Source organism: Oncorhynchus mykiss, chromosome 25, assembly GCF_013265735.2.
Source record: "Oncorhynchus mykiss isolate Arlee chromosome 25, USDA_OmykA_1.1, whole genome shotgun sequence".
Taxonomy (NCBI): Eukaryota; Metazoa; Chordata; class Actinopteri; order Salmoniformes; family Salmonidae; genus Oncorhynchus; species Oncorhynchus mykiss.
In genome coordinates, this window is record NC_048589.1 from 24,364,056 (window position 1) to 24,391,322 (window position 27,267).

At 42.3% G+C, this 27,267-nt stretch overlaps 3 protein-coding genes across 7 annotated transcripts; 2 read left to right on the plus strand and 1 right to left on the minus strand.

Moving 5' to 3' along the window:
- Positions 1-7,647: 7,647 nt before the first annotated feature.
- On the minus strand, positions 7,648-11,161 carry lamtor3 (late endosomal/lysosomal adaptor, MAPK and MTOR activator 3). Of its 4 annotated transcripts, none has more exons than XM_036962208.1 (7): positions 10,895-11,161; positions 10,572-10,609; positions 10,413-10,447; positions 9,787-9,845; positions 9,540-9,673; positions 8,084-8,147; positions 7,648-8,007 (listed from the first exon to the last, which is right to left on the minus strand). In XM_036962208.1, the coding sequence occupies exons 2-7, from the start codon at positions 10,578-10,580 to the stop codon at positions 8,003-8,005; spliced, it is 306 nt and encodes a 101-aa protein (XP_036818103.1). In that variant the 5' UTR covers positions 10,581-10,609; positions 10,895-11,161; the 3' UTR covers positions 7,648-8,002.
- A 610-nt stretch (positions 11,162-11,771) lies between these two features.
- On the plus strand, positions 11,772-14,208 carry zgc:123321 (protein YIPF7). Of its 2 annotated transcripts, XM_021585066.2 has the most exons (6): positions 11,772-11,880; positions 12,411-12,534; positions 12,779-12,915; positions 13,089-13,234; positions 13,385-13,566; positions 13,704-14,208. In XM_021585066.2, exons 2-6 carry the CDS (start codon positions 12,413-12,415, stop codon positions 13,864-13,866), a joined length of 750 nt encoding a protein of 249 aa, XP_021440741.2. In that variant the 5' UTR covers positions 11,772-11,880; positions 12,411-12,412; the 3' UTR covers positions 13,867-14,208. The 2 variants fall into 2 exon arrangements, with proteins under 2 accessions (XP_021440741.2, XP_036818912.1); XM_036963017.1 differs by lacking the exon at positions 11,772-11,880 and having other exon boundaries at positions 12,415-12,547.
- Positions 14,209-21,083: 6,875 nt separating this feature from the next.
- On the plus strand, positions 21,084-26,995 carry utp25 (UTP25 small subunit processor component). The gene is made up of 12 exons (XM_021585067.2): positions 21,084-21,279; positions 21,439-21,478; positions 21,575-21,761; positions 21,917-22,165; positions 22,335-22,423; positions 22,556-22,981; positions 23,161-23,377; positions 23,577-23,779; positions 24,448-24,630; positions 24,768-24,877; positions 25,587-25,832; positions 25,959-26,995. The coding sequence occupies exons 1-12, from the start codon at positions 21,179-21,181 to the stop codon at positions 26,218-26,220; spliced, it is 2,313 nt and encodes a 770-aa protein (XP_021440742.2). The 5' UTR covers positions 21,084-21,178; the 3' UTR covers positions 26,221-26,995.
- The last annotated feature ends 272 nt before the right edge of the window (positions 26,996-27,267 follow it).

Here is a 27,267-nt window from a genome sequence, read left to right on the forward strand (position 1 = left end):
TTTATTGACTTGGCCAAAGCTTTTGTCACCAAGGGAGTACCCCAAGGCTCAATCCTAGGCCCCACGCTTTTCTCAATTTACATCAACAACATAGCTCAGGCAGTAGGAAGCCCTCTCATCCATTTATATGCAGATGATACAGTCTTATACTCAGCTGCCCCCTCCCCAGATTTTGTGTTAAATGCTCTACAGCAAAGCTTTCTTAGTGTCCAACAATCTTTCTCTACCCTTAACCTTGTTCTGAACACCTCCAAAATAAAGGTAATGTGGTTTGGTAAGAAGAATACTACCTCTGAGGGTTTAGAGCTTGAGGTAGTCACCTCATACAAGTTCTTGGGAGTATGGCTAGACAGTACACTGTCCTTCTCTCAGCACATATGAAATCTGCAGGCTAAAGTTAAATCTAGACTTGGTTTCCTCCATCCTAATCGCTCCTCTTTTACCCCAGCTGCCAAACTAACCCTGATTCAGATGACCATCCTACCATCCTACCTAGATTACAGAGTAGGTAGGATGCTTTCGAGCTGCTAGATGTTCTTTACCATTCGGCCATCAGATTTGCCACCAATGCTCCTTATAGGACACATCACTGCACTCTATACTCCTCTGTAAACTGGTCATCTCTGTATACATGTCGCAAGACCCACTGGTAATGCTTATTTATAAATCCCTCTTAGGCCTCACTCCCCCCTATCTGAGATATCTACTGCAGCCCTCATCCTCCACATATAACACCCGTTCTGCCAGTCACATTCTGTTAAAGGTCCCCAAAGCACACACATCCCTGGGTCGCTTCTCTTTTCAGTTCGCTGCAGCTAGTGACTGGAACGAGCTGCAACAAGCACTCAAACTGGACAGTTTTATCTCAATCTCTTCATTCAAAGACTCAATCATGGACACTCTTACTGACAGTTGTGGCTGTTTTGTGTGGTGTATTATTGTCTCTACCTTCTTGCCCTTTGTGCTGTTCTCTGTGCCCAATAATGTTTGTACCATGTTTTGTGCTGCTACCATGTTGTGTTGCTACCATGCTGTGTTGTCATGTGTTGCTGCCTTGCTAAATTGTTGTCTTCGGTCTCTCTTTTATGTAGTGTTGTCTCTTGTCATGATGTGTGTTTTGTCCTATATTTATGTTTTTAATTTATTAATCCCAGCCTCTGTCCCCGCAGGAGGTCTTTTGCCTTTTGGTAGGCCGTCATTGTAAATAAGAATTTGTTCTTAACTGACTTGCCTAGTTAAATAAAGGTTAAATAAAAAATAAAGAATCCTTCAAATATAAATAATACACTTACTGTAGCAGGTTAGCACAGATCCACACAGCTTTTGGTAACACCATCTGTGAAACAACTTTCTCTACACTTCCAGGTTACGCTTACACACTAGATAGCAAATTAGCTAGTAACATGGAGATATGGCTGTGTGGGAACACTAACCCTATAAAGGTGTGTATTAATTTAACCTTTTGTTTTTTGAAAATTATCTCTATTTGTGCTTTTTGTGACTCCTCTCTTTAGCTGGGAAAATGGCTGTTTTTATTGTAGTTTGGTGGTGACCTAACAATCGTTTATGGTGCTTTCGCCATAAAGCCTATTTGAAATTGGACACTGTGGTGGGATTAACAACAAGACTACCGTTAAACTGTATAGGATACATGTATGTTTGAGGAATTTTAATTATGAGATTTATGTTGTTTTGAATTAGGTGCCCTACACTTTCACTGGCTGTTGTCATATCATCCCGTTAACAGGATTGCAGCCCAAAGAGGTTTTAACAAAACTCCCCCATCCAGAAGAAACCTTCATTCATAGACGCTAAAGGTAGTTAAGCTAGCCCCATCCCTCCGGTGTTTACCCCCCAAAAAAGTTGTGGAGTGGCTTATTTATTGTTGTTTGAATCCCAGATTGCCCCTTTGAATAAAGGTAAAAAATAAATATTCAATTTCTCACTAAATTCAATTTTGTTGTACCTATTATGGTAGAGGCTTTGTTTATTAAAGTGTGAAATTGGGCACACACTGGTTGAATCAATGTTGTTGCAATTTGTCAGCAACGTGGAATCAATGTGGAAAATACATGAGATTTGAAAAAAGTAATCAACCAGCGTTGTGAACATTGAAATTAGGATAAAACTTCAAATTAAATTGATTGACTTAAACTGACTGAGCAGGTTGTTACATCAAGCTAATTTCAACAGTCATCAGAACTATGTATACATCGAAATCAGATATACTATCTGCTTGGATAATATATACTGTATATACTGAATAAAAATATAAATGCAACAATTTCAATGATTTTACTGAGTTAATGATCATAAGGAAATCCATGGATTTCACGACTAGGCAGATAATCATCATTTTCCAACACTTTGAAACACCACCCACTTGGGAGCCATGCCCTGCCATTCAGAATACGGTTTTCCCCACAAAACGGTTTTAATTTCAGAAATAAATACTCCGCAATTTCATCAGTCTGGTCTGACGATCCCGCATGTGAAGAAGCTGGACGTCGTCTGCAGTTATGAGGGCGGTTGAACATACTGCAAAATTCTCTAAAACAAAGTTAGAGGTGGTGTATGATAGAGAAATGAACATTCAATTCTCTGGCGAGAGCTCTGGTGGACATTCCTGCAATCAGCATGCCAATTGCACGCTCCCTCAACTTGAGATATCTATGGCATTGTGTTGTGTGACAAAACTGCACATTTTAGAGTGGCCTTTTCTTGTCCACAGCACAAGGTGCACCTGATCATGCTGTTTTATCATGCTGCTTCTTGATATGACACACGTGGGAGGTGGATGGATTATCTTGGCAAAGGAGAAATGCTCACTAACACGGATGTAAACAAATTTGTGCCAAAAATGTAGAGAAATAAGCTTTTTGTGCGTATGGAACATTTCTAGGATCCTTTATTTCAGCTCAAGAAACATGGGACCAACACTTTACATGTTGTGTTTGTATAAACACAACATGCATTCAAAGACTTACAGTTCATATAAGAAAATCAGTCAATTGAAATTAATTAATTAGGCCCTAATCTATGGATTTCACATGACTGGGAACACATCTTTAAATGTTGGTCACATATCTTTAAAAAAAAGATAGGGGTGTGGATCAGAAAACCAGTCAGTATCTAGCGCGATACATCTCCTTCGCATAGAGTTGATCAGGCTGTTAATTGTGGCCTGTGGAATGTTGTTCCACTCCTCTTCAATGGTTGTGAGAAGTTGCGGGAACTGGAACACAATGTCATACGTCAATCCAGAGCATCCCAAACATGCTCAATGGAAGAATGGAAGAAATTTAACATTTTCAGCTTCCAAGAATTGTGTACAGATCCTTGCGAGATGGGGCTGTGCATTATCATGATGAAACATGTGATGGCAGCGGATGAATGGCACGACAATGGGCCTCAGGATCTCGCCACAGTATCTCTGTGCATTCAAATTGCCATCGATAAAATGCAATTGTGTTCATTGTCCGTAGCTTATGCCTGCCCATACCCCCACTGCCTCCATGGGACACTGTTCACAATGTTGACATCAGCAAACCGCTCACCCACGACGCCATTCACGCTGTCTGCCATCTGCCCGCTACAGTTGAAACCAGGATTAATCCATGAAGATCACACTTCTCCAGCTTTCCAGTTGCCATCAAAGGTGAGCATTTTCCCACTGAAGTCGGTAATAACGCCGAATTGCAGTCAGGTCAAGACCCTGGTGAGGACGACGAGCATGGAGATGAGCTTCCATGAGACAGTTTGACAGTTTTTGTTGAAATACTTCAGTTGTGCAAACCCACAGTTTAATCAGCTGTCCGGGTGGCTGGTCTCAGACAATCCCGCAGGTGAAGAAGCCAGATGTGGAGGTTCTGGGCTGGTGTGGTTACATAAGTTCTGCGGTTGAGGCCAGTTGGACGTACAGGCAAATTATCGAAAATGGTAGAGAAATGAATGTTCAATTCTCTGGCAACAGCTCTGGTGGACATTCCTGCAGTCAGTATGCCAACTGCACACTCCCTTAAAACTTGAGACATCTGTGGCATTGTCACATTTTTGTTGTCCCCAGCACAAGGTACACCTGTGTAATGATCATACTGTTTAATCAGCTTCTTGATATGCCACCCGTCAGGTGGATGGATTATCTAGGCAAAGGAGAAATCCTCACTAAATGGGATGTAAACAAATTTGCACACAAATTAAGCTTCTTTTTGTATGGAAAGATGGCAGCTACTTTCTCTTCTTGCTGGGTCTCTTTTTGTAGCTGTTGTATTATTTAAGTTTAATGTTTTTAAAATGTGCAATAATCATCATTCTGTCTGTGTGGTGTTTCCCAAGAGGACATTTGATATATTTTATTTTGTGTACCAAGAGTGGTGTGGAGGTGGACGAATGGATCACGATAACAAGATGGAAATTGGTGAGCCCATATTCCACCATTAGAATGTATTCAACAGAAACAAAGCTTGAACTGGCTACCTCTTAGTCCAAATGCTTAACTAATGGGGGTAGAATCAGAGCAAAATAGCCTAACAAATGAATGTTTATCGTTTTCAGTCATAGATAAAAGGAAGATGACAACATGAAGCGGATGAGAGAAGAGAAGTAGTTGTGACATATGTGAACAACCAAAATAGGCATATTTCCACAATGAACTAAAAGTTCTTAACCTCAAGACTGGTAGCTTGTCACTCCTGTTAGCCACAGAGATCCTCTCTGCTCCACATAGATTAGATGACTGGCTGGTAACCTAAGACAAAATACAAGTGGGCTCTGAACATCTAAACAATATCCATTTTTACCATGCAATTTCCAGAACATGCACAATGACAATGTTGTAAATCAGGCCTGGGCAATTATTTTCCATGGAGGGACACATTAGAATATATTTTTTCCAACGCAGGCCCGAATCATGTTACAGATATCTACTATAAATCACATGCAGATATGCTACATATTTTACTTTTTTAATATGCACAGAAATAAACCACATACATGTTCTCCTTTTGGTAGGTATTTTCATGATTAAAAATACTATGAACTACACGGAGGGAAAGTACACTGTGCATTCAGCACCACGGACAGAACTCTTGCACAAAAGGTATGCAGGTATGCACAAAAATGAGAGCTCAACATTACATTTAAACTACTCAATCAGTGTGAGGGCTCTGATGTGCATTCACTAGAGCAGTGGTCAGGTATAGTTTGACGTCGCTATGCGCAGGATTGCTGAGAGGTGAGAGTCAGTAAGAGATGATCTGTGCCTTGACTTGTTATATTTCACAACAGAAAATGTTCACACACACAGGTTGACCCAAACAGTACAAACATCTGAGCATGTCTCCCAATCTTTGGAAAGTTTTGTTCATCGAGAGATTCATAGAACCTCGTCAGTGACATTCTTTTGAATAGTTCTCCAATCACTGCATCAGACTGAAGATCGATAAGCTCAAGTTGTAGGTCAGTGAGAGCGTTATCCACATTGAAGGTGAAAGGAGAGGAAACCAACAGCATGTCATTTTCCAACACTTTGAAATCCTCAAAATGACGAGAAAACTCACCGTTCAAAGCACGCAGCAGCGATGTATACTTCTCCCATTGGTCATCTGATAGGGAACAGACTAGTGTCGGAAGATGGGTGAGATTGTTGGCTTCTACTTGGTGGTCAGGAGGTGTAATTTTCCCTTGGTGGCTTTGACAAGGCTGTACATCTGATGTGAAAAAAAGGCTTTCCTTGCAGTTTGGAATTCAGTTCATTCAAGAGGGCAATGATGTCCACAGTGAAGGCAAAAATCAGACAACCATTTTTTATCATCTTGCAGTTGAGGGAAATCCACATATTTTCCATTTGCAAAATCTCAGCAATCTCCGACTTCAGGTCCCACACTCTTAAGCAGCTTCCCCGAGCTCAGCCATGTGGTAGGGGAGATCTGCATGACCCGACTGTCTCTTCCAACAGTGAGACAAACTGCCTGTAGTTTAAACATTTTGCTCTTATGAAGTTTACCCATTCAGTGACCATCCACAACATGACTCATTTTCGGTACACATTTAGAGCACCTCCTGATGAATAATGCAATTCAGGAAAATAATGTTCTGATCTGGGTTCGGCTCAGCTACATGATCTTGTATCCTTTTCAAAAGACCAACGTTTTTTTCTGTCAAGTTTGGGCACACAATGGCCACACTGGATACCTTTTCAAAACTCCGTCCCAGCTTTGCCACACTTATTAACCTCCTCCAATAAATATTTCCCTGTGGTTGTGCTCTTCATTGACTGCACTGAAGCAAGTGTTATATAAGTATTCATACACATAGCTCATATAAACAAAGACATTCCGTCGTAAGAACACATACACCCAGCCACAAGACTGACCCCCTCTATTGGTCGGATGCTCAGGATAAGGCTCTGCTGTGCACCAATGGGGCTTCTGCTCTGGCTAGAGCAAGGCCCGCCTCCAACCCTCCGACCAGTCAAGAAGACCGAAATGACAAGACTCCACCTACTTTATTCTATGTATAAAAATGAATGTAACCGTTGTATAAGGCCTCTTTTTCACCTGACTCCTTGCCGAGTTATGTGAACTAGGTCCGTGCACGTAAAACTGCGGGACAAGATATCTCTGACTCATTAACACTGTTTTGTTACAACTGAAATCCACTCTGTCCAGCGTCCGTGATTTGGTCTCAACTCTCCAGTATTTAAACACTAACACAAGCTCCTCCGTACTGTCAAAGTCTGGGTTTATGCCTCGTAAGAATATCAACATCTGCGCCGCGTCATGTGCATCACTGCTCTCATCCAGGGACAAGGAGAAATAATTTACCTCGTCTGTCAGTTGTTCCATATTCTCTGCGATGTCCTCAACACGCTGTGTCACTGTTCGTCTTGACGGGTAAACATTTTCAAACAGCTCTTTCTTGTCGAGGCAAAGTATTGCTGCAGAGTCAATTAAACATTATTTAAAGAATTCGCCCTCAGCTAAACAAAGCAAGCCAGTCGCTATTTTGTTGGACAATTCCGTCGTTTGCTGACTGCAATTTTGTGAAAAGTCCTTACTGCTTTTGCAACTGAGAAAGCAACTCCTTCGATGCACTTGCACTCCGCTCAGAAAACATTCCTATATTTCTCTGCATGCTTTGTCTGGAAGTGTCCGGTAAATTGTAGTCCTTCGAGACAGCGACGCACACTTTGCACACAGCTTTCCCGGATACCTCAAATCAATATTTCGATGTCCACACTTGCTGGAAACCCCTTCATTGTCTACTTTACCTTTCATTGAAAATGTCTTTTTGCGCAATTTCTAGCTTGCTACCACTTGAACTGACGCGTCAGCCACTGCCTGTTGTTATAATTGCCTTCAAAATAAATATCCCACAAGCAGTGGGAGTTAAATCCTTACAATGGAGAGTATTCATTGGGCTTTTAATTTTTCAAAACTTTACTATTGCAAATTCTTTGACCTGCGCATGATTCCGTATTGAATCAAGTCGCGGTCCGCATAGGGCCCGGCCTTTGCCCTGGCCTGTTGTAGATATATTTATTTTGTGATACTTCAGTTCCTCCAGGAATTCCTTTTTCTAAATTGACCGATAGCTTTCACCGGTTGACATTCACTTGATCTTAATTTTACGCAAGATAACACAGTATGAGGGTGACTTCTGTTAATATTTATTTTAAGAAAATGTCTACATGAGTCAGATTAATTACAAAAAACACAAGCAAGGAAGGGGTAACATTAAAGTATTAGAACATGAAGGACAAAGAATACAGAATCAAGACACTATCAAACATGTATCAGTCTCTCTGCAACAGAGCCAACCTTGTGTGAGGGTGCATGTACATGAGTGATCATGAAAAAGGAAACTTCTGATTCTGTCATAGAACAGTCCTTTTGTCGTCAAGGTAACACTCCTAAGCAACCTCCACTACCTGCCGTAGCTCTTCAATTAGCGGTACGAGCTCCTTCTCCAGATTGATGATCAAACCTATAAACAACATCAGTTAAGCTTGAATAACCCTTCAGAATTCTATACTTTTAAACCTCATTCATGCAGAGGAGATAAGGGGAGATCTTTATCTTACCTGTGTTAGCAGTGCTGCTTGCGATGAAACTGATCACCAACGGCAGCCGGTTAAACTGCACAATCTGGCAAAAGGAGAGGCAATCAAACAAGGCACAACATCACATTTGGAAAATATTCCAACTTTCCACATTTTGTTACACTACAGCCTTATTCTAAAATTGATTAAATATACCCCATAATGACAGTGAAAACCGGTTTAGAAATGTATTAAATATTTTAAAAAACAGAAATACCTTATTTACATAAGTATTCAGACCCTTTGAGATTCAAAATTGAGCTCAGGTGTATCCTGTTTCCATTGATCATCCTTAAGCTGTTTCTACAACTTGATTGGAGCCCACCTGTGGTAAATTCAATTGATTGGACATGATTTGGGAAAGGCACACCTGGCTATAGAAGGTCCCACAGTTGACAGTACATGTCAGAGCAAAAACCAAGCATCGAAGGTCCCCAAGAACAGTAGCCCCCATAATTTAAGTGGAAGTAGTTGAGCCATCCAGACTCTTCCTAGACCTCCCCCAATCGCTCAGTTTGGCCAGAAGGGCCTTGACAGAGGGGTGGCAAAGAACCTGATGGTCACTGCCAGAGCTCCTCTGTGGAGATGGGAGAACCTTCCAGAAGGACAACGATCTCTGCAGCACTCTACCAATCAGGCCTTTATAGTAGAGTGGCCAGACAGAAGCCCCTCAGTAAAAAGCATACGACAGTCCGCTTGGAGTTTGCCAAAAGGCACCTAAAGGACTCAGACCATGAGAAACAAGATTCTCTGGTCTGATGAAACCAAGATTGAACTCTTTGGACTAAATGCAGAGCGTCACATCTGGAGGAAATCTGGCACCATCCCTACGGTGAAGCATGGTGGTGGCAGCATCAAGCTGTGGGGATGTTTTTCAGTGGCAGGGACTGGGAGACGAGTCAGGATCGAGGGAAAGATGAATGGAGCGAAGTACAGAGATCCTTGATGGGATGCTCGCCATCCAACCTGACAGAGCTTGAGAATCTGCAGAGAAGAATGGGGGGAAAAAAACACCAAATACAGGTGTGCCAAGCTTGCAGCATCATACCCAAGAAGACGTGAGGATGTAAACGCTGCCAAAGGTGCTTCAACAAAGTACTGAGTAAAGGGTCTGAATGCTTATGTAAATGTGATATCTGCTATTATTTTTAATACATTTACAAAAATGTCAACCTGTTTTTGCTTTGTCATTAGATGTGTGTAGATTGAGGGGAAAACACAATTTAATCCATTAGAGTAAGGCTGTAACATAAAATGTGGAATAAGTCAAGGGGTCTGAATACTTTCCGAATGCACTGTAGGTCAGTGTTTCTCAAGCCATTCCCGGGAAGCCCCAGGGAATGCACACTCATTCTAGCCCAGCACTAACACCTGACTCAACTAATCACCAAGTCGCCCCAGGCAACAATGTCAATTGTTAGTTCTAGAATTAACTTACCTGGTATGTGTTATAGTAGCAGATGATGCTCTTGTTTTTGGAGAGCCCTAGCTTACTGCCCTGGTCAGTGGCCAATGCAAAGGTGGAGAGGAAGCCTGGCCGTAGCGCATATTCTGGTGCGTTATCATTTGCCACTGAAGGATAAAATATCAGGTACATTGAGCACAACACATTGGAACATGGATGAGAAGAGGTCAACTAAATGACCTAGTTTTTAGAACAGAACACAGTTGTGAGGAAGACCTACCTTTGATAACTGGGACACCATCCCTGTCTGTCACTACAATTGCATGAAGACCCTCAACACTGGTGGATAAGGAGAAAAAGAGCAGCATTTGACATAGCCAACTTAACCCCAGTCCATGGTGAGGGACATTTCTGAACTCCAACGGAGTGGAGCAGAGACTAGGCTTTATAGAATTAAGCTCAGACTACATTGAGTCACCCAAGCACAATACTTAAAATGTAAATTATGAAACACTTACCTTGTACCTATGTTTGTTCTCCATACTTAAAAAATACAACCACCAACTGTTTCCTTGTTGGCACATGTGCATTTGCAAAGTCGGTGGCTGTATTTGATCAACATTTCTTGAAAAATATGGATTTCAAAGAAAGAGGCAACAGAGGACAAACAAAAATACAAGGTAAACATTTCATTATTTAAGTATTGGCCTTGGGCAAATCAATGTAGTTGGAGCTGAATTGCACAAAGCCTAGTCTGCTCCACTGGGTTGGTGGAGTTGAGAAACATCCTTCACTGTGGAGTTTACTCTGCTACACGTGACATAATTCGTTAAGTCAAATTAACTCATTAGGTTTCAGCAACAGAAGCATCACAGTGAACACACCATAATCATACAACCAACATACCTTGGTAGCTGTTTGTACAAGTATCTCTTCAAGTCCTGCAACAAATGTGTCAATGTGTTAGACCAAAGCCATTTGCTACACGAGTGTAGCTAGCTATAGTTTCATCTGGCTAGATGGATATAGCTAATTAGTGATTGTGCTCAAAGAATTGATACTTACATCAGCCATGGTGGAAATTTCTTTTATACCGTCAATTACTAAAATAGAGAACTGAATTATGGCAAGGGTGTCTGTAAAGCTAAAGAATATCAGGTATTTTTGTGCTCTCCCAAGCTTCCCCTGACTTGTTGACAGCTAACGTTAGCTAGCTACAGTACGCTATAACCAGCTGATAACGTTACTGGGTTTAGGAAGGTTACGTAATGTTAGCTAACTGAACTTGGTTGTTTTCAATATGCATCTACTTACCAAATGTAATTTTCACTAGCTACAAGGTATGACAATATTTATCGAATACTTTTAAAATGCACTGTATTAGTTACCTTATTGTATTTTTTTTACTTGAAACAAAATCTTCGATGCTTTTCTGACTCCGCTTGAGCACAAGGAAATCACATGACTGACTTGTTCAGCTAGGAAGAGGCGAAGCGAGAGGATTTACTCAGCCCAAATTCTTACTGTGTGCGATAAGCTCTTTTTGTATGGTCTATGAGAGAGTGCCGAATTACGTAAGGCTTATTTGATCGAATATACGTTTCGTAATATTTAGGCTCTTACCAATACAAGTGGATGCAAATTTAATTCCGGCATATTTGATAAAAATTTAAAAAACTTAGTTGTGCATGTAGTTAACACGGGTATCTGCCCTCTAATTGGTTAGAATGGTCCCACCTGATCTCGCCGCCTGCCTTCCATCTTGGTCAAGTCTGTGCCATCTGCGACCCTTGGGACGTCCCTACTCTAAACCTAACCTTAACCCCTACTCAAACCTTAACCATAACCCTGACCTTAACTATTTTAAATGTAAACTTCAATGGGGTAGGGACGTCCCAAGGATTCCGGATAGCATTGACTCCTCCATCTTTGAGGACATGTATTGCCATTGTTAGAGCGGTCACTTAAGTATCTTGTCAATATAATAGATCATCTTTGACTTGACCCATGTTGAGCCAGCAACATTCGGGTTACTCTGTTCGAAAATGTTTCAAAATAAGAGTTCTGTCAACTGTGGAAATTGTTAATTCTGTTCTGTAGCACCGAGTATCCAAAACCATTGCATTTCTGCGAATGGATGTAATGTGCATTATACCTATTACCAAACCTAGCTGAATGAAAAAGAAAAAAGAGAGTAATTAAGAAATAAATTAAATAGAAAGTGGGCTACTTAGTCTGCTTCTCAGGGTTTGTCATTCCCCCAGTTTAAATATAGTAAACTATTTATAGTACATCCCCACATAGGCGTCAACTTTTCTTCCCAAACTCTCCCCTGAAGACACAATAAGAGGTCTTGCTGAGAATTTACCTCAAGGTTTGAAATCTGAATTTAGCGATAAGGCTCTGTGTGGGGTGTGATTGTACTTTAATGAAGTGAATAGACTCTGGTTGATTTCACAGGCATGCATATTTCTGTTGGATGTTTCTTATGCATGTCTATTTAGTATTGCTACTAGGCCACTGGTGCTGTGACTGTAAACAGACTTTCAATGGGCTAGTTCAGGCCTCCAGATCCAATCAAGTATGTGCTGATGAGACCTCATTCTATTGAGATAAGCAATCACAGTTACAAAATACGATCTTGCCTTAGCAGTTTGAGGGAAATCTTAAGGATATCTGGCTTGCTTTTTCTGCTGTAGTGTGAGTATGCTGTTGACCAAAGGATAAAGCGCAATAGCTATTTGTATTATCATTTGTAGTTTATATAATGGTGATTTGGTTGACAACTAGTTTTGTGATATGTGAAACTCAAAATGAGCACCACTCCTCAAAAGGCTAGCCCCTCACTTCATTCTATTGTTACAGTCATGATCTTTATCTTAATCATTTCTGCCTACTCTATAGCAATGGGGGACTTTCAGCAATTTGAACAGGACTTCTACCAGTCAGGGTATTACATCGATGACCAGGGACAGGTGGCCTACGACTATGGCGATGGCTATGACCATAACCCAGAGTATGAGGATGAGTAAGTATATGGGGTAAACTCTGCATTCCTAAACTCTTCATTCAACTTTTGAACTGGGATTGGGAAGATTTGAATGTGTCAGTAAGTCTAACTCATAATATATCATTTTGTTCTCTGAAGGTCAATTACATTATGTCATGATAGAAAGGGAGATGTACAATGGGGGCACATCCCTCACATCTTCCCCTACTTTTTTGAAAGGAAAGTAGATACATTTATCCAGTAAGCCAGTTTTGTTTCTTAGTGGCATAGATGTGTCCATGCCTGGTGTGTTCACCCCCTCTACGGGCCAGGCCTTCCAGCCTTCAAAGCCTGCTGGGACATATCTATACACAGCTGGAACAGACGGGTCATTTGAAGAGGAGCCTCCGTTGCTGGAGGGTAAGACCTGAGTCACTAGTACTGCTCTAAACTGCTGGTCTATTCAACACATTGTTTTATCTCCAGATGAAATCTTTAACAGAACTCAAATTAAATAAGTAACATATTTCAATGTGAAAGTGTATATGAGTCTTCATATACACTTTTTATTCCTCTGTTTTGTATTTGTGCAGAGCTTGGCATTAATTTTGAACACATATGGCAGAAGACGCTGACAGTGCTGAACCCTATGATGCCAGCAGATGGCAGCATCATGAATGAGACCGACCTGACGGGCCCTATTCTGTTCTGTATCGCTCTGGGTGCCACTTTACTTATGGTGAGGAACCTCCGGAGAAGCTCATGTCCGTGTGTGTGTGCTGCACGTTTTCACAGCCCAAGTCATCATGAGACACTATTCAAATAAAAAGCATTTGTAGCTATGTAAATGTGCAGGTACTGTACTGAAAGCATTTACTCTTTTATGTAGGCAGGCAAATCCCACTTTGGCTATGTCTATGGGATCAGTGCCATCGGCTGCATGGCGATGTACACCCTGTTGACCATGCTGAGTTCCCTGACTGTGTCCTATGGCTGTGTAGCCAGCGTTCTGGGCTACTGCCTCCTACCCATGGTGGCACTATCTGCATTCGCAGTCATCTTTTCCCTACAGTGAGTAGGCCTATCCAGTCCAGAAAAAAATAAAAAGGTTGCCTAAATAATATTGTGTAAAACAACTAAGTTTGGCTCATCTTGATTTATTTTCTGTCATGTCCTTTTTTAAAATCTGACTTTTGATTTCCGTCCAGAGGGATCATTGGAACTGTCCTGGCCTTGCTGGTGATTGTCTGGTGCAGTTTCTCAGCTTCCAAGATCTTCATCTCCACCCTGGCTATGGAGGGCCAGCAGCTGTTGGTAGCGTACCCCTGTGCCCTGCTTTATGGAGTCTTTGCCTTGCTAACAGTGTTCTAAAGGCCACTACTGTCGCTGACTGTCAACAGAGATCCCATTTCTGAGGCACTACGTATCCCATATGGGTATCAGTGCTGTATATGGGTGTGAAAATAACATTGAGTTATATAGAGTTGTATTCCTTTCTTTTTTGAAATGGGGACTTGGTTTTTTCATGGGGGTTACTTTACATTGTGAAAAATGTAATCTGGGTGTGTGATTGGTTGACATTTGTGCATTGGAATGTGCCAATAAATGTAATTTGAAACATTACATTGTGTCAAAAGGCAACACTGACATACATTTGAATTATGGAACCAACAAAGACCATGTTTAAAAACTAAATAAAGTTGAATAGCTTATCTAAAAAAGTGTTTTTTACAGTAATCCAGTGTTTTTTTAAAAACAACATACTTTTGGTTATGTAGTGTATGTTTTACTCAATGTATGTGAACACCTACCTGCTAGCTGAACATCTAATTTCAAAATCATGGGCATTAATATGGAGTCGTTAGTCGATCGCCCATTTGCTGCTATGACAGCCTCCACTCTTCTGGGAAGGCTTTCCACTAGATGGAACATTTCTGCTGGGACTTTGTTGTGTGGTTGGGCACTGACATCGGGCGATTAGGCCTGGCTCGCAGTCAGCGTTCCAATTCATCCCAAAGGCGTTCAATGAGGTTGAGGTCAGGGTTTTGTGCAGGCCAGTCAAGTTTTTCCACACTGATCTCGAGAAAACCATTTCCATATGGACCTCGCTTTGTGCACAGGGACATTGCCATGCTGAAACAGGAAAGGGCCTTCCCCAAACTGTTACCACAAAGTTGAAAGCACAGAATCATCAAGAATGTCATTGTATGCTGTAGCGTTAAGATTTCCCTTCACTGGAACTAAGGGGCCTAGCCTGAACCATGAAAAACAGCCCCAGACCATTATTCCTCCTTCAACAAACTTTACAGTTGGCACTGCCATTTGGGCAGGTAGCGTTCTCCTGGCATCCGCCAAACCCAGATGTGTCCATCGGACTGCCAGATGGTGAAGCGTGATTCATCACTCCAGAGAACTGCTCCAGAGTTCAATGGCGGCTTGCTTTACACCGGTCCAGCCGACAGTTGGCATTCCGCATGGTGATCTTAGGCTTGTTTGCAGCTGCTCAGCCATGGAAACCCATTTCACAAAGTTCCAATGAACAGTTCTTGTGCTGAAGTTGCTTCCAGACACAGTTTGGAAATCAGTAGTGAGTGTTGCAAACGAGGACAGGCGATTTTAACAAATGCTGATGCTCCATATACTCAACTAGTCTAAAGAAGGCCAGTTTTATTGCTTCTTTAATCAGACAACAGTTTTCAGCTGTGCTAACATAAATGCAGAACTTGGATTAGCTAAGAACATGCCATTGGAACATAGGAGTGATGGCTGCTGATAATGGGCCTCTGTGTGCCTATGTAGATATTCCATAAAAATATATGCAGTTTCCAGCTACAATAGTCATTTACAACATGAACAATGTCTACACTGTATTTGTGTTATTTTAATGGACAAAAAAATGGGATTTTCTTTCAAAAACAAGGACATTTCTAAGTGACCCCAAAAAATGTAACGGTAGTGTATATCCCCCCAATAGAATCCCCATACATTAACGATGACAGCTTCTCCATCCTAGAGGGAGAGATCAACAATTTCCAGGCCCAGGGACATGTACTAATCTGTGGCTACCTAAATGCCAGAACTGGACAAGAACCTGACACTCTCAGCACACAGGGGGACAAACACCTACCTGGAGGAGACAGTATACCCTTCCAAATATGCCCCCCTAGACAAAACTATGACAAAACAACCAACAAAAATGGGTCACAACTCCTGCAGCTCCTTCGCAAGCTGGGTTAGTATATTGTCAATGGTAGGCTTTGAGGAGACTCCTATGGTAGGTACTCCTACAGCTCAAATAAAATAAATAAATAAATAAATAAAGGTAAATAAAGTCCCTTGGCTGTAGATTACTGACCTCAACCCAGACTCTCTCAGAGCGTTCACTGTCAGCCCACTAACACCCCGACCAGATCACAGCAAAATCACAGTCTACCTGAACAGAGCAATACTCAATCATGAGGCATCAAAGCCAAAGGAACTGCACAATATTAAGAAATGCTACAGATGGAAGGAAAGTAGGGTAGAAACCTTCAACAAATCAATTAGGCAACAGCAAATTCAAACCCTTTTAGACAACTTCCTGGACAAAACATTGCACTGTAATAGTGAAGGCCTGGCCTCCCGGGTGGCGCAGTACTGGCCTCCCGGGTGGCGCAGTACTGGCCTCCCGGGTGGCGCAGTACTGGCCTCCCGGGTGGCGCAGTACTACAGCGCCAGCTGTGCCATCAGAGTCCCTGGGTTCGCGCCCAGGCTCTGTCGTAACCGGCCGCGACCGGGAGGTCCGTGGGGCGACGCACAATTGGCCTAGCGTCGTCCGGGTTAGGGAGGGCTGGCTTCCGGGTTGGATGCGCGCTGTGTTAAGAAGCAGTGCGGCTGGTTGGGTTGTGTATCGGAGGACGCATGACTTTCAACCTTCGTCTCTCCCGAGCCCGTACGGGAGTTGTAGCGATGAGACAAGATAGTAGCTACTACAACAATTGGATACCACGAAATTGGGGGTAAAAAAAAAAAAAATAATTTAAAAAATAGTGAAGGCCTAAACAGTTTATTCCACCCTTCAGCTTCCCTATCAAATCTAAACATGTCAAGAAGACAACCTAAGAAAATGAAAAACAATGAAAAATGGTTTGATGAAGAATGCAAAAACCTAAGAAAGAAATTGAGAAACCTATCCAACCAATAACATAGAGACCCAGAAAATCTGAGTTTACACCTTCAGTATGGTGAATCACTAAAACAATACAGAAATAACCTATGGAATAAGAAGGAACAGCACGTCAGAAATCAGCTCAATGTAAATAAAGAATCCATAGAATCTAACCACTTCTGGGAAAATTGGAACATGCTAAACAAACAACACAAAGAGTAATCTATCCAAAATGGAGATGTATGGATAAACCACTTCTCCAATCTTTTTGAGAAGAACAAACAGAAAAAACATATTTTAGAATAAACTAGTAAAGACTACCAGAACCCACTGGATTCTCCAATTACATTGAATGAACTACAGGACAAAAAACAAAGCCTCCAACCCAAAAAGGCCTGTGGTGTTGATGGTATCCTAAATGAAATAATAAAATATACAGACCACAAATTCCAATTGGCTATACCTAAACTCTTTAACACTATCCTTAGCTCTGGCATCTTCCCCAATATTGGAACCAAGGACTGATCACTCCAATCCACAAAAGTGGAGACAAATTTGACCCCAATAACTACCGTGGATATGCGTCAACAGCAACCTTGGGAAAAATCCTCTGCATTATCATTAACAGCAGACTCATACATTTCCTCAGTGAAAACAATGTACTGAGCAAATGTCAAATTGGCTTTTTACCAAATTACCGTACGACAGACCACGTATTCACCCTGCACACCCTAATTGACAAACAAACCAAAACAAAGGCAAAGTCTTCTCATGCTTTGTTGATTTCAAAATATATTTTGACTCAATTTGGCATGAGGGTCTGCTAAACAAATTGATGGAAATTGGTGTTGGATGAAAAACTTACGAAATTATAAAATAGATATAACAAACAACATGCGTGTGGTTAAAATGGGCAAAAAACACACATTTCTTTCAACAGGGCCTTGGGGTGAGACAGGAATGCATCTTAAGCCCCACCCTCAAATTGGCGAGGGCACTAGAACACGGGCGGCAGGTAGCCTAGTGGTTGGAGCGTTGAGCCAGTAACTGAAAGGTTGCAGGATCAAATTCCCGAGCTGACAAGGTAAAAATCTGTCGTTCTGCCCCCGAACAAGGCAGTTACACCAATGTTCCCCAGTAGGCCGTCATTGTAAATAAGAATTTGTTCTTAACTGATTTGCCTAGTTATTAAATAAAGGTAAAATTTAAAAAACAGTATGTAGCACCCAGCCTCACCCTACTAGAATCTGAAGTCTACTGTTTGCTGATGATCTGGCACTTCTGTCCCTGACCAAGGAGGGCCTACAGCACCTAGATCTTCTGCACAGATTCTGTCAGACCTGGGCCCTGACAGTAAATCTCAGTAAAACAAAAATAATTGTGTTCCAGTTGCCAGGACCACAAATACAAATTCCGTCTAGACACCATTGCCCTAAAGCACACAAAAAAACTATACATACCTCTGCCTAAACATTAGCTCCACAGGTAACTTCCACAAAGCTGTGAATGTTCTGAGAGACAAGGCAAGAGGGCCCTTCTATGCCATCAAAAGGAACATAAAATTTGACATACCAATTAGGATCTGGCTAAAAATACTGGAATCAGTTATATAACCCATTGCCCTTTATGGTTGTGAGGTCTGGGGCCCACTCACCAACCAGGACTTCACCAAATTGAGACTCTGCATGCAGAATTCTGCTAAAATATCCTCCATGTACAACGCAAAACACCAAATAATGCATGCAGAGCAGAATTAGGCCTATACCCTCTAATTATGAAATTCCAAAAAAGAGACGTTAAATTCTACAACCATCTTAAAGGAAGCGATTCCCAAAACTTCCATAACAAAGCCCTCAGAGAGATAAACCTGGAGAAGAGTCCCTTAAGCAAGCTGGTCCTGGGGCTCTGTTCACAAACACAAACAGACCCCACAGAGCCCCAGGACAGCAACACAATTTGACCCAACCAAATCATGAGAAAACTAAAATAGAATTACTTGACACATTGGAAAGACTTAACAAAAAAAACAGAGCAAACTAGAATGCTATTTGGCCCTAAATAGAGAGTACACAGTGGCAGAATACCTGACCACTGTGACTGACCCAAAATGAAGGAAAGCTGTGACTATGTGCAGTGAGCATAGCCTTGCTATTGAGAAAGGTCTCCGTAGGCAGACCTGGCTCTCAGGAGAAGACAGGCGACTGAGCTGCACTTCCTAACTTCCTGCCAAGTGTATGACCATATTAGAGACACATATTTCCCTTAGATTACACAGACCCACCAAAAAATCAATTTTGATCAACTCCAATATCTGTTGGGTGAAATACCACAGTGTGCAATCACAGCAGCAAGATTTGTGACCTGTTGCCACAAGAAAAGGGCAACCAGTGAAGAACAAACACCATTGTAAATACAACCCATATTTATGTTGACTTATTTTCATTTTTTTTTACCTTAACTATATGCACATCGTTTTAGCATGTAAATCTTGGTGGGGCAAAAAAAAGAAAGTGGTATATATGCCAGCAAAGCCACTACACAACACAACACTAAACAATACATGAATTGCAATATAATGGTGACAAACGGTGCCCACAAACTGTTAGGGTCTACATAAAGCTGTCCCAACAGCAAAATCCCAACAGCAGTCCCAACACCTTTCCACAGCTATGCCTGGCTATCAGAGAAGCCTTGTCTGGCAGTGAAACAGTTGATTCAGCCTCATTTACTGCCTTTAAAAGAACATATGGCTGACTAACAAATTTGGTTTCGACTTATATCTGAGATGTTCAAACTATGGCATAAGTGGACGACAAGCGGATAAGAGACAATCTGTCATTTCGATTAAGACAATGAGTGAGCTAGGATGGACGTAGTCAATTTACAGTGGCAAAAAAAAGCATGTGAACCCTTTGGAATTTCCTGGATTTTTGCATAAATTGGCCATAAAATTTGATCGGATCTTCGTCTAAGTCACAACATTTGACAAACACATTTTAAATTGATTTTTTATTTTGAACTTGTGTAATGTTTACTGTTCATTTTTTGTTTATTAACTATTTCACTTGTTCTGGCAATGTAAACATATGTTTTCCATGCCAATAAAGCCCCTTTGTAATGAACATGATGGGAGACAGAGAGGTGGTTTCAAGCGCAGGGTGCAGCAGGTGTTTATTGGTAAAGGACCACAGGAGGAGGCAGGTAGCTGGGTCCAGGGGCAGGCAGAAGGTCATACACAGGGGGTCCAAAAGGGCAACAGTAAAGGCAGAGAAAAGGCTAGTAACATCCTCCAGGAGATCAGGCAATTGGTTGATAACAGGAAATCCAATAGGCTAAAGTACAGTCAGGAAATAGGCAAAAGGCATCATACACAGGCGGATTAAATTACAATACAATCCAGCGCTCCAAATAGAAGTGTGTCACAAAACAAACAATACCTCACAATTATGGGGTGCAAAGAACTGAACTAACTAGTGTGTGATAATGACATACAGGTGTGTGAACAGGTGATCAGAATTCAGGTGATTGGGATCAGGACCGTGAGCTGCGTTCAGGGGATCTACGTGTTTGAGAGTATGAGTTGGAAGCAGACGTTACACCCTTGAATTGAGTGGGGTCAAAGCCAGGGTTTACCATATATTAGCAACAGCGACCCTGGAGCAAGGGTCCCCGAGCCGACAGATTTTTTACTTTGTCGACTCAGGATTGAACGACCTTTCAGTTCCTGCCCCAACACTCTAACCGTTTTGGCCACCTGCTGCCCGACTCTATTGTTCATTTTCCTCATTGACACGTAAAAGTCCAAAATGGTCTGAGTAAACAAACTGGACACTAAAATGGTTAACAATGAATTAAGTTCTTCCATGGTAACAGCTAAAACAAGCAAACCTTCAACTGATATCCCCATAATTAATTAATTGTTCAAATATGGCCTGTTCAACCCGCTTTCATCCAGAAGGCGAGGTCAGTACAGGTGCATAAAATCTGGTCATCAGATTGTTAAACAGCCACCACAAGCACAGAAAGGTGTCTGAATTCCTACAGACTTAATATTATTGGCCACTTTAATAAATGGAACACGAGTCACTTTAATAATGCCACTTTAAGAATGTTTACATATCTCTCATTATTCATCTCATATGTATATACTGTATACTGTATCCTTCACTATCTATTCTTTACTATCTATTGCATCTTAGTCGCTCTGTCACTGCTCATGCATACATTTTATACTTATATATTCTCATCCCATTCCTTTACTAGATTGTGTGTATTAGGTTTTGTTGTGGAATTTGTTAGATATTAGCTTTTGTTGTGGAATTTGATAGATATTACCTGTTACATACTGCTGCACTGTCGGATCTAGAAGCATAAGCATTTCGCTACACTACCAATACAATTTGATTTGACTGCAGTGGATTGTCACTTTAATTTGAATACCGGAAGTGACGATTTTGATCTGCGAAAAAACCCAAACACACGTGTGTCCCGACCAAGCTAAAGTTATCTAGCTATCTAGTGACTGAACCGTCAACAATGGGGAAGAGAAAACAGAAGAATCAGATATTTAATAATTTATCAAAAAAGCAGAAGAAACATCTGAAAGAATTTGGAGAGGAGCATCCATTCCATGATATGTACGCAGCAATTGAAATTCACTGTGACTTGTATTCCTCAATTAGCTATACTATAGCTAACGTAACTAGCTAGCAAACAGCTAACCATGCTAATCACTTGACCCTGCATAGAATAAAGTACATGTTTATAAATCAGATGTTTTAAATTATTTATTCTAGAGTCACAGAAAAGGCAGAGAAAACACAAATATTGGATCTGGTAAGTCTAACGTTATTGTCTCGTCGACTAACTAGCTTATCTGACTTTCAATTGCTAGTTAGCGTTTTTTGTAAATGTGTTTTCTCTTTTCTACAGCCAGACAGCCCAGTACAGTCCTGTGCTGAAAGTGACGAGGACGAAGAACCAGAGCACAAGTCAGCATACCAGAAGTTGTTGTCTACTCTCAGCAGCCCTGCAGACCACGAAAGCGAATATGAGAGTGTAGATGATGATGATGATGAAGAAGAGGATGAGGAAGAGGTAGAAGAGCATCTCAGTGAAGGCAAGTTAAAGTGTCAAAGTGCACACTGATTGAAGCATAGTTTTGCTTGCAGATATATTGAGTATTAGTTATGTCATGATTGTCTTTAGAACAGTCATGGAGTGACATTACAAATCAGATCGGAATTTATAATTTTCTATGCTCCTTGATTTTAGAAGGAAGTGATGGAGATGATGAGGAATGTCAAGACGCAGGAAACAATTTGACTCTGACACCAGAAGAGGCAGATGAGGGGGAAGCAGGACCAAATGAAGGGGGTGAGGATGCTATGGAGAATGAAACAGCAGGAGGAGTGGAGTTTGAGGACAAGGAACATGAGTCTCAGTTCTGTCTGGAGAACAACTTCTCTGGAGAAGGAGAACAGGAGGGTGCAGAGAGCACTGCTAAACAAGAGGATGAGGAAGGTAAGCAAACAATGGGAGAAATTTAGTCCTACTTCATTTAATCTTCCATCATTCTGGTTTTGTATCCACTATCCAGCTCTGGAATTATTCATAGCTCAGTGCCGCAACCAACCCCTGAAGGTGAGTTTGGAGTGAAAAGGCAATGCTTCAGTGTTTCCCATCTTTTTAGACTCCTTTAAGCTGCACCTTGACACAGAGATTAGTGAGGAGGACGTAAAACGGATCACTGCTCGCACTAAGGCCAAGGCTCAGGTCAAGGTACGCCCACATTTGTCTGAGCTTAATTTAATTTTTATGTGTTCTTGTTTATTCAAGTTTTACGGCCAACATTGTGTAACCTCTCGTCATGTCCACCTTCACCACCCCATTCCCCACACAAATCACACACAGTGGCCAAGCCTGGGCACCCTCCTCTGCTCCTCCCCTCTGGAGAAGTTTGGTCCCGCCGGCCAGGAGAAAGACAAAAGGCCTCTGGTGCTCCACAAAGCCCTGGAAACTAACTGGACATCTCTGAACCAGACCTCCAACTCTAAGGGAGCTGTGGAGGAGGTCAGTCCACTGCAGCTGGAGCTGCTGTCTCTAATGGGTTCCTACAGGGACGTGTACTTCCCAGAGAGCTCACCACTCACCGAGGGCTGGCAGGTCCGCAGTGCCTACTGCCTCCACGCACTCAACCACGTGCTGAAGGCCAACTCTGGCGTTCTGGGTCATAATGCCCAGACGAGGGAGAACCAAGCCGCAGACAAGGCCGGAGGGAACAAGGCCGGAGTTGAGCCACAGGATGAGCCCCGGGACCAAGGCCTGACCCGACCCAAGGTAAAGGCACCTGTTTACTTGTGTACTTTGTCCTAAGTCCCTATCCAGAGTAGCACCAATGTGTGCTGATTAGTAGTCCAGCTCGGTTGAAGAGACTGAATGTTGTTTACACATCTGGTTAGTCTACCCCTTTCACCACCAAGATATTGTAATCAGTTCCCTCATGCATCTGTGTACAGGTTCTGATCCTGGTGCCGTTCCGAGATGGAGCGCTGCGGGTGGTCCAGACCCTCATCAACCTCCTGGAAACCAAGGGCAGGAAGATGGATGTCAGCAACAAGAAGAGGTTCAAGGATGAATTTGGAGAGGAACCAGTGAACACGCCACCCAACCTCTTCAGACCAGACGACTACACCGCCATTTTCTCTGGCAATATCGACGATCACTTCAGGATAGGTCAGCAAGCAAATAGGATGTGCATTACGCTGCAGGCAAACGCAATGAGAATGTTTGTTGTCGTGTTTATATTTCCCTAAAATACCTTTTTTTAGACATTCATTCACAATAGATTGCACTCCATTTTTGCCTCCACATTTGGCTCATTTCCTCTATCTCTGGCCATTATCTACCTTTGACCCCACCCTCTTCAAACCAGGAGTTTCCATCTTGAGGAGAAGCATTCGGCTCTATGCACCCTTCTACTCCTCTGACATCATCATAGCGTCTCCGCTGGGCCTGCGTACAGTGCTGGGGGTGGATGGCGAGGCCAAGCGGGACTACGACTTCTTGTCCTCCATCGAGATACTGGTGGTGGACCAGGCCGACGTCTTCCTCATGCAGAACTGGGAGCACCTACTGGTAGGGTTACCTGCTAGTGTGGTTAGATAGGGTTACCTACTGGTAGGGTTACCTGCTAGTGTGGTTAGATAGGGTTACCTACTGGTAGGGTTACCTGCTAGTGTGGTTAGATAGGGTTACCTACTGGTAGGGTTACCTGCTAGTGTGGTTAGATAGGGTTACCTACTGGTAGGGTTACCTGCTAGTGTGGTTAGATAGGGTTACCTACTGGCAGGGTTAGGCTGGATTGATCAACAGTAGCCTAGATTAAGTTGGGCGCGGCAGGTTAGAGCGTTGGACTTGTAACCGAAAGGTTGCAAGATCGAATCCCCGAGCTGACAAGGTAAAAATCTGTCGTTCTGCCCCTGAACAAGGCAGTTAACCCACGGTTCCTAGGCCATCATTGAAAATAAGAATGTGTTCTTAACCGACTTGCCTAGTTAAATAAAGGTTTAAAAAATTTAAGAAGTCTCCTCCATATTTCGTCAAGTTCTGTTATAAAAAGCCAAAAATATCCACTTCTACTATTGTAAATAATGTGTATAATTCAGGGAAGTGTCACTATGGCATTATACAGGCTGCCCTTTTGGTATTTTAGTGAATTACCTTCCTGTGTAAAGGGACCTTCTACACCACAGAACATTGCACAGTGTTGCTTTAACCACAATCCCTGCTGTGCTTTCTTCCAGCATGTGATGAAGCATCTGAACCTGCAGCCCTTGGACCCCCATGGGGTGGACTTCTCCAGGGTGCGCATGTGGAACCTGAACAACTGGGCCAAGTACTATCGCCAGACACTGATGTTCAGCTCTATCCAGGACCCACAGATCAACAACATCATCTCTAAGCACTGCTTCAACTACCGCGGCCAGGTCAGTGTGCACTTAGCCTGTGTGGCCTCTTCAATCCACCGTCTGTACGATTTCAACTAACGAGTTATACGCCATGCCATTAGAAACATTGTTAATTGAGTATTATGAAAGTCATGTTTTCCACATTCTTTTTCCAGGTTGCCACCAAGAATATGCCTATAACAGGCTCTATCTGCCAGGTTCTGGTTCAGCTCCCTCATGTCTTCCAGATGATCAACTCTAACAGCTTCATGGACCAGGATGCAAGGTAAAGACACACAATGTACTCTTCAGCAGTATCCTATGATGGTATATAATCTGGGCAGGAAATTAGGGTTGGGCTGATTAAATTGTTGTTTAATGTTTAAATTGAATATTGTGATATTTTACTTTGACGATATATTGTGAAGTGCAAGACTATACTCTGTTTGAACTTCAGTTAGGCTTTATCAATATGTTGAAAATTAAATCTAAATGAATTAAGCCTTATTTTTTCACCATACAAATTTTTAAAAAATGAGAATGCAACTATGATATTGTAAATAAGAACAAAAAAGCACCGTCTGGAATTATCTAGTCATTAACGGCGCAAACAGATTATATTGGATATCGCGATATTTGGAGTAGCATACTGTATTTTAGAGGTCTACCGAGCCCAACCCTACAGCAAATAAAGAAAAAGTAAAGTCTGATTTGCAACAGACAGCCCCGGTGTAAGACATAGCGAATACTAGAGGGCACTGCACTAATACATTCCAAGTTAAGATCAACCCTACTCTGCAAGTGGCAAATTTGAATACCACAAGATCAGATCGGACTACAGAGGGAAATTCATGGTTTATATATTATAGTGAAGTTTAATTGTAAACAATTTGAAGTCATTGACTACCTCCTATTGTGCTTAAATGTTATACTGACATCTTAAAATCAATCAATGAATAAACCTTTTCTTAATTTAACCCCATTTTCCCTGGCAGGTTCCAATTCTTTGTGGACAAGGTCCTGCCCCAGTACAGGGACTCAGTCATGTCCCACACGCTCATCTATGTTCCCTCATACTTCGACTACGTCCGACTGCGCAACTACATGAAGAAGGAGGAGATCAACTTTGCCAGTATATGCGAGTACTCGACCAAGTCAGAGGTGTCCCGTGCCAGGCACTTTTTCCAGAAGGGAGATAAACAGTTTATTCTCTTCACCGAACGCTTCCACTTCTACAAGAGGTAAAAGTGGTGCTCTGTTTTTAAATGTCAGGCAATTTTTGTTGTCTGTAAACAGGAAGTTGTCCAACTGTGTATAATAGTGTTGCATTGAACTTTCCCATTGAATAATTGTCAACCTCCTATCAGATACACCATCAAGGGAATCAAGAACCTGATCTTCTATGGGCTGCCCTCATACCCTCACTTCTACAGTGAGGTGTGCAACATGCTGCAGGCAGGGGGCCAAGGAGAGGAGGCTAGCTGGACTTGCACAGCCCTCTACTCACGCTATGACGCCCAGCGCCTCGCTGCCATCACTGGGGCCCAAAGGGCCGCTCAGATGCTGCAGTCCCAGAAGCCCGCACACCTGTTCGTCACGGGCGAGGAGAAGGGCCCTATGGGCCCCTAACACAGACGGAAAGTGACTGATATCTGTAGGTAGGAAGAGGGAACTTCCTTTCAACAGCCACTTTGGTTTTATGATCATGAAAATGTATTGACTTTAGTCAGACATGCTGTTGAAAAGAATATCAGCTTTTTTTTCCCCCGTTTTCTCTCCAATTCCGTGGTATCCAATTATTTAGTAGCTACTATCTTGTCTCATCGCTACAACTCCCGTACGGGCTCGGGAGAGACGAAGGTTGAAAGTCATGCGTCCTCCGATACACAACCCAACCAAGCCGCACTGCTTCTTAACACAGCGCGCATCCAACCCGGAACCCGGAAGTACCAATGTGTCGGAGGAAACACCGTGCACCTGCGCCCGGCCCACCACAGGAGTCGCTGGTGCGCGATGAGACAAGGATATCCCTATCGACCAACCCCTCCCTAACCCGGACGACGCTAGGCCAATTGTTCGTCGCCCCACGGACCTCCCGGTCGCAGCCGGTTACGACAGAGCCTGGACGCGAACCCAGAGTCTCTGGTGGCACCGTTGGCGCTGCAGTACAGCGCCCTTAACCACTGCGCCACCCCGAACAGTGATTTTTATGAATACACCCAAAGTTTCAAGTATGGTATTAAAGCGATGTTACTTGAGATTAAGTGTCTTCAACATTTTTTACTCAAACGAGTCTATTACCAGCATTCAAATGTTTTGTCATGTTAGCATATTGCTTTTAAATACTTTAAGTGATACAGATGTGCACCTTTGCTTTGATAATTTAGTTATGTTAATTTTTCTATGATCAGTCAGGTTCTCAACTTAATGTTGAGAGTAAAATACACAAGATATAATTTTAAAATGTGGTTGTGCATCAACAGTTTTTCACTTATTTCAGTCACTGGGTCACTCAATTAGCCATATCTGCAAACAATTTTTTTGATTGGTAGTTAGTCTAGCCAGTTATCTAAACTTGTAATTATGACCGAATACCAACTGGGCATGCAGGGCATGTGTCCAGCGGCCCTGACCTCCAGTGGGCCCCCATTGATTTTGTTAGTCATGCTCACTCAG